General features: G+C 54.7%; 1 protein-coding gene across 18 annotated transcripts in view; it reads left to right on the forward strand.

Annotated features, from left to right (window-relative positions):
- The window catches only part of SRCIN1 (SRC kinase signaling inhibitor 1), a 77,333-nt gene extending 70,476 nt beyond the window's left edge, over nucleotides 1–6,857 (forward strand). For all 18 annotated transcript variants that reach the window (XR_001299583.3, XM_084983073.1, XM_021067072.2 and 15 more), the window contains one exon: nucleotides 3,131–6,857. Coding sequence is in view for 17 of the 18 variants with exons in the window: in XM_084983073.1 (XP_084839199.1) it covers nucleotides 3,131–3,265 (135 nt within the window). In the remaining variant the exon portion in view is untranslated. The remainder of the gene's footprint in view (nucleotides 1–3,130) is intronic.
- Nucleotides 6,858–7,321: the final 464 nt, after the last annotated feature.

Consider the following 7,321-nt stretch of genomic DNA (forward strand, 5'->3'; position numbering starts at 1 on the left):
AAATTCAAAATGGCTTAAGCAACAAGGAAAAGTATTGTCTCACAAAACAGGAAGTCCGGGGAGTTCCCGTTGTGGCTCAGCAGTAACCAACCCAACTAGTATCCATGAGGATGGCAGTTCGATCCCTGGCCTCGTTCAGTGGGTTAAGGATCCAGCGTTGCCGTGAGCTGTGGTGTAGGTCACAGACGAGGCTTGGATCTTAGTTGCTGTGGCTCTGGCGTAGGCCAGTGGCTACAGTTCCGATTTGACCCCTAGCCTAGAAACCTCCGGATGCCGCGGGAGCGGCCCAAGAAAATGGCAAAAAGACAAAAAAAAAAAAAAAAAAAAAAAAAAGTCTGTCTCTGGATGCAGGTACAGGGACCCTGCACACACGGGCCAGGCCTGGCATGTGGCACTCAGCCAGAGGCCAAATGATTGGAAGGATCTGGGGCTGCAGGCCTGGAACCCCTCTAAAGAAGGATAAGCAGCCATAGTCAAGACGGGCGGGGTTAGAAAACCCAAACAAGGAGCTCTTGGCTGGATTTCCATCAAGGAAAGAATGTAGGCTGCAGACTACAGGGTAGGGAGCAAAGGCCAGATGGCTCCTGTGCTCGTGTGGAGGAAGAAATATGATCAGCAACCTCAAGGGCAAGTTCACTGTCAGCCCGACAGGTGCATGCACTCTCCTTGGTTCCCTTCCAGGCTGCGGGAGGCACCATCTAGCTTTCCCTCTGCGGGGCATCTGCTAGAGGCTGCCCAGCTGCTGGGTGGTAGTGTAGGTGGGGGAGACATGGATGACCCTGCCCAGACCTAACCTGCAGGAAGTCTCTGGCGGCGTGCCATGCCACTCTGCTTCCAGTCCTCTCTCTTTTTTATAAATGAGAGTTGCAATGTTTATTTCAGGTTCTCTCTTTTCTCTCTTTTTCTTTTTTTACCACACCCACAGCATCTGGGAGTTCCCAGGCCAGGTATCTAACCTGTGCCACAGCAGTGACCTGAGCCACAGCAGTGAACACACAGGAGCCTTAACCATCTAGGCTATCAGAGAACTCCTGGGGGAGTTTTTTGTTTGTTTGTTGCTTTTGGCTTTTATAGGGCCTCGTGTGGGGCATATGGAGGTTCCCAGGCTGGGGGTCAAATTGGAGCTACAGCTGCCAGTATACACCATACCCACGGCAACACTGAATCTGAGCCGAGTCTATGACCTACATTGCAGCTTATGGCAATGCCAGATCTTTTATTGATTTATTTATTTTTTGCTTTTTGCTTTTATAGGGCCTCATGTCAGGCATACGGAGGTTCCCAGGCTAGGGGTCTAATTGGAGCTGTAGCTGCACAGCAATGCCGGATCCCTAACCCACTGAGCAGGGCCAGGGATCGAACCCGCATCCTCATGGATATTAGTCGGGTTTGTTTCCTCTGAACCACAATGGGAACTTCCAAGAACTGTTTTTTTTTTGTTTGTTTGTTTGCCTGTGCCCAAGGCCTATAAAAGTTCCTGGGCCAGGAATTGAATCTGAGCAGCAACTGTGACCTATGCCACATCTGCAGCAACACCAAGTCCTTAACCTGCTGCACCACAGCAGGAACTCCCCTTCTGTCTTTTTTTATCAGAGTGGTTCAGTTATCACAGTAGTAGCTAAGCAAGGCCAGGAGGGGCAGTGGATCCAACTACAGGGAGAAACCCCGCTTCGTATAGTCCTCACGCAGTGGATCTCAGAGCTAACTGTGCAGCAGGATCACCTGGGGCCTAAAATGCAGGTTCCTGAGCTCACCTTAGAGATGAAGTCTGGGGTGGGGCCCAGGAATCTGCACTGGTGACACGCTCTCCCCCTCGAGGTGATGCACATGGCTCTGGAACCATATCACACCTCCAGGACCCGTGCGGATGCAAAGAGTCTGCTGGAGGGGGTGGGGGCGGGGTGGGGGTGGCGGGGCACAGCTGCTTCTATCAGAAGTGACCACAGAGGTGTTCCCATCATGGCACAGCAGAAGTGAATCCGACTAGGAACCATGAGGTTTCGGGTTCGATCCCTGCCCTCACTCAGTGGGTTAAAGATCCAGCGTTGCTGTGAGCTGTGGTGTAGTCGCAGACACAGCTTGGATCTTAGTTGCTGTGGCTGTGGTGTAGGCAGACAGCTATAGCTCTGATTAGACCCCTAGCCCGGGAACCCCTATATGCCACGGGTGTGGTCCTTAAAAGCCAAAAAAGAAAAAGAAGTGACCATTGAGAGCAGGACATGTCATGAAAGGATGACGTCACCTTCCATTGCCCACAAGGCACAGCTCAAAGCTGGAGAAACACTTGTGGGGACAGAAGGTGTGCGGGTCTCTAGAGAAGTGCTACCAGGAGGACAGGCTTACTCAGCTGCCACTGTTGAGACCTGCTGAGGCTGGAAGGGGCTGGGGCTGGGCTGCTGGCTGGTTGGAACAAAGAGCCCCCTTCCTCCCAGCTGGGCTGTCCCCTCCCATCTCCTCTTTGCAGCTAAGGGTTCACTTCCTCCTCCCCTCTCCTGCCTTGCCCCACTCCCCATCTGGTCTGGTCCTGGTCCCTGTCCCTGTCCTGGTCCCCATCCCGGTCCTGGGCTGCCCTCCCTTGGGCTTCTCTGGTCTCCCAACTCCTCTCTTTATCAGTAACCGTGGACCTACCCTCCAGCCCAGTTCCCAGGCTTTTTGGTCCAACCCTGTGCCCCCCTCCTCCCATTTCAGGACCACTCTCTCCAAGATGCTCCTCTGATTTTTACTTTTTGCAATTAATTTTCTCTTGGATTTGTGGAGATTTTTCATTTTTTTATTCTTTTATTTTTTTGTCTTTTTGCCATTTCTTAGGCCGCTCCTGCGGCATATGGAGGTTCCCAGGCTAGGGGTCGAATCGCAGCTATAGCTGCTGGCCTATGCCAGAGCCACAGCAGCACAGGATCCGAGCCACGTCTGCAACCTACACCACAGCTCACGGCAATGCCGGATCGTTAACCCACTGAGCAAGGGCAGGGATCGAACCTGCAACCTCATGGTTCCCAGTCAGATTCGTTAACCACTGCGCCATCACGGGAACTCCGAGATTTTTCATTTTTTAAAAAACTTTTAGCTGGTAGCCAGCATGAAGGCTCCTCTTCCGCTGTCTGACCCCTGACCCTTCTTTTTGTTCCAGGCCACTAAACCATCTAAAGAGATGAGCGGGTCAAACGAGACCTCAAGCCCAGTCTCAGAAAAGCCCTCGGCTTCCAGAACCTCCATCCCCGTATTGACTTCCTTTGGGGCGAGGAATTCTTCCATCTCCTTCTAGAAGCTTCCTTATACCCCCACCCCAGCCTGCCACCCCCATCGCTGCCATTTCTCTCTCTCCTCTTCCCTTCCTTCCTACCCCATCCTCCAGACCCTCCAAGGGGTTTACGGCAGATGTGGCCCTGCTCAGCTCTCTCGGCCCATTCCCTGTTGGTGTTTTCGGTTTTTTAAATGACTACTTTTAATTATCTTTTTTTTTGGTCTTTTTCTAGGGCCGCACCCGAGACATATGGAGGTTCCCAGGCTCGGAGTCTAATCGGAGCTGCAGCCGCTGGCCTACACCAGAGCCACAGCAATGCCAGATCCGAGCCTTGTCTGCAACCTACACCACAGCTCACGGCAACGCCGGATCCTTAACCCACTGAGCGAGGCCAGGGATCGAACCCGAAACCTCATGGTTCCTACTTGGATTCGTTAACCACTGCGCCATGACGGGAACTCCCATCTTTTTTTTTTTTTTTTTTTTAATAATTAAAAAAACCCAAGCAAACCAGTAAAATGAGAAACCCACACACCCCCACCTTCCCTCGACTTCCTGTTCAAAATGGCGCACTTCCTGTCATCCCCCCTCTTCCTCTTCCCCGCGCCGCTCCCAAGCCCACCCTGACGTTCCTCCCCTCCCTTCTCGCCTTTCCCCCAACCTTCCCAAGCGCACTCCAAACAAACTCTGAGCCACGGAGACTTGGAGCGACAACGACGACGACGACGAGGCGTTCCCTCTCCCCTTCCTCGGAAACCTTCCTGGAGGCAAACCCGGACATTGGACCGACCCCAGTATCAGGCTGGCAGGTGGGACGTGGGGAGACTCTGGCCCTGGAGGCGCCCCTCCTGTCCACCCTGGGGACGTGACTGAACGCCGAGGCTTCTCTGCTCCCACCGGCTCCTGCCCTGGTGGGCCCGGGAGTCAAGAGGACGGGCCGCAGAGGGAGGCAGGAGGTGGAGGGGCCTCGCTCGGGGTGGCGTGAGGCCGTCGAATCTGTGTGTCCCCGTCCCCGGAAAGGAGCTGGCTTCCCGGAGCCGCCTTCCTGTGGTGAGGAGCTGCCCGGCTTGTGCCCATCAGAGGGAGGGGCCCCTCGGGACTGCTGGTTGTGGACGCGGGCGTTGAGCAGACAGCCGGGCACTGGGGACACTGCCTTGGGAGAGGGCGGCCCCTCTGGAGGGGTATTGTTACTTTTAGTTTCCTAATTTAGCACTTTAAATGGCATTAACTTATTTAATGGGGGTGGGGTGGGCAAGAACGAAGGGCCTAGCAAATGAGCCTTTGAGGCCTGGGGGGCGGGAAGGGTCTGGTCGGGAGGGAAGTTGGGGGAATAAATGGGGGGCAGTGAGGACACAGCTCTGACCCCCCAGGTGGGGGGGACTTGACCTTCAGTCATCCTTTTTGAGACCTGAGGGTTTTCAGGGAAGGAGTGAGATGCATTTTGTAAATGAGGAGCTGGTGACCCTGGGTGAGATCCCTGAGGGTCCCTGAGACCTGACCGACCAGCCACAGCGCCCCCAACCTGTGGGCGCCTGCCTTGCAGTGGCTGCGGCCAGTGAGGCTTTGGGCCCAGGTCCTGAGAAGAGGAGGGAGAACCAATTTTGAGTCTTGGGGCCCGGGCCGCCCCCAGGGCACAGCGAGCAGCCAGCAGGGAGATGATGTGTGTGGGGGAGGAGGAGGGTGGAGTGAGGTCCCCAGGGAGCAGGATTCCTATTTGGAGCACAAAGTGGGATAAGCACAGGAGACGGGGGTTGGGATTAGTCACCCCCCCCTCCCCTCACCGAGGAAGCACAGAAAGAAGGAGCCATTGAAGGGGCAGAACCTCCTAGACCCTGCGGCCTGGTGCTTGAGAGCCAGGGGGAGCTATTGAGGGTTGGGGAGGGAGGGGGAGCCGGGTTGTGTTTCTTCATTTCTTTCTTTTTTGTTGTTGTTTTTGTTGGTTCATCCTTGTTTTCTAGCTTTGGATCATTTTTGTACAAAGGCAAGCAAGCCTTTTTGAAAAATAACAAAAGAGGAAAAAAAAAATCCCTCCGGAAAAAAAAAAAACCCTGAAAAATAGAAAAAAAAAAAAGGACCTCATAAATGATGCAATTACTTTTAATTGCAGGCAACTCTTTACATTTAAGTGAAGTGTCTTAACATTTTATATTGTTTTAAAAATATATTTACATATTATATATATATAATATACGTAATATAAATATATATAAATATTTAAAAAAGAAAAAAAAAAAGGAAACCACGGCGCTCTCTCCCTGGCCGCTGTTTTGGCGGGGGAGGGGGCTGGAGGGTGGGCACATCAGCCTGGCTTCTGTGGTCCAGTGAAACGGTTTGGTTCGATTTGGCTGTACAGAGACCCCTTGACTTGGGAGGGGAGGGGGGAGTGGTGCCCCCTCCTCCCTCCGCTCCATTACTCTTTGCTTGCGACTTTTCCCTTGCCCCCCCCCACCGCCCACCCTCAGCCCGGTGCCCTGAACGTGTGCCCCATCGTCACTGTCCTGAGTTGAATGTCCCTTTGTGGGGGGAGGGGGAGGGGCACGTCCATCCGCAAGAGGACACTTGGAGGGAGCCCTGGGCCCCACCCCACCTGCTCACCTGGAGCCCAGTGGAATTTGCATCTTCCTTTCAGTTTGGTGCCTGCACATTTATGGGCTTCGAGGAGTTGTGCACAGCCTCTGTGTGTGTGTGTGTGTGTGTGTGTGTGCGTGCACGCGCATGTCCATTGCACAAGTCCACTTACTCGTGTGTGTGGAGGGAAGGAAGCATGAGTGTGCACCAGCATGACGTGCCACACGTGTGTGCAGGGAGGCGTGTGCGCTGCAGTGCATGTAACCAGCCTGGGCCTTGGCACGCATCCACCTGCCCACTGGTGTGGAAGAGGTTGGCGTGGGAGGGTGCTCAGGACATGTGTGTGCAGCTGTGAGACCTGTATGCGTGTGGACAGAGGGGTGTACGTGGAGGCATGTGAGCTGCGTGTGCAGGTGTGTGTGTGTGTGCACGTGAGTGTACACCCCGAGGGTGGGAGCACCTGCGTGTGTTCCATTGTCCCTGCACCACTCGCTCCGGCTCCCCTCCAGAGCCCCCAGCCCCTCGGCCCTCTCAGACCTGCAGCACGTCAAGGCCCCCTCAGCTGCATGCGCCTCGCTGCTCTGTCCATCAGTGTGTGCTTGACCAAGAGAAAACCAAGACGTCTGGGGGGACCTCTGTACCTGGTCCCCCTAGCCCCCGCCCACTGTGCTGTGTTACTCGCATGGGGGGTTTCTCTCCCACCCCTTCCACAATATGCTGTTTCCCCAGGAGCCTTTGGCCCCAGGCTCTGAGAGGGGGGGTCCCAGGTTGGGCCCCCCCCCAGGGCAAGCCCCGGCTCCACACCCCACCCTGTCCACCCCGTAGGGCCCGTGTTGGTGTAGCAGTGATGGCTTCTGTGGATATTCTGTGACCTCTGTCAGTGTAACTTGACAATTTCTAAATGGAAAAGGGTTGCTGTGTTTTCTCTGTCTCTCTTTTTTAATGTCCCCTTTCTTCTCCCACTTTCCTGCTCTCTCTCCTTTTCGGTTTTTCTAGCCGAGTGTTTGGGGCTTGAATAAAACTTGTTTCTTTTTCCTCTCCTGGATCTCCTTCCTAGCGGCTGCTGTCTCATTATTTCTCCTCTTCACCCTGGAAGGTGCTGGCGTGGGTGGGGCCAAGGATGGGGAATCCCTGACAACCAGCTGCCTCGCCGGCCACTGAGCCGGCAGCACGCAGGAGGGGCTCAAACGGGGGCCCTGGGGCTGCAGCTGCCCCCAAGAGCCCCTGAGAACCAGCATCATCCGGACACTGGAGCAGAACACCACTAACTCATGGGAGCCAGCTTGGTGCTTCTCCACCATCGGTGAGGCTGCTCTGCAGGTGACAGAGCCAGAGGCGTTAGGTGTCTTGCCCAGAGTCATACAACTGGTTAGATGCAGAGTCCAGCTCTTCCTGGCTCCAAACCCAATGCTTCCCCCACCACCTAAACCAAGTAGGGTCCGATTACCTCCAGCAGTGCCCTGGGTCGGGTCTCAGCCTCCTGCCCTTTGGGTGGGATGACCCCTTAAT

The sequence above is a fragment of the Sus scrofa genome, chromosome 12, assembly GCF_054392235.1.
Source record: "Sus scrofa isolate SSC_HxYL_T2T_F1_AM1 chromosome 12, Sscrofa_HxYL_maternal_Yorkshire_Landrace_v2.0, whole genome shotgun sequence".
Taxonomy (NCBI): Eukaryota; Metazoa; Chordata; class Mammalia; order Artiodactyla; family Suidae; genus Sus; species Sus scrofa.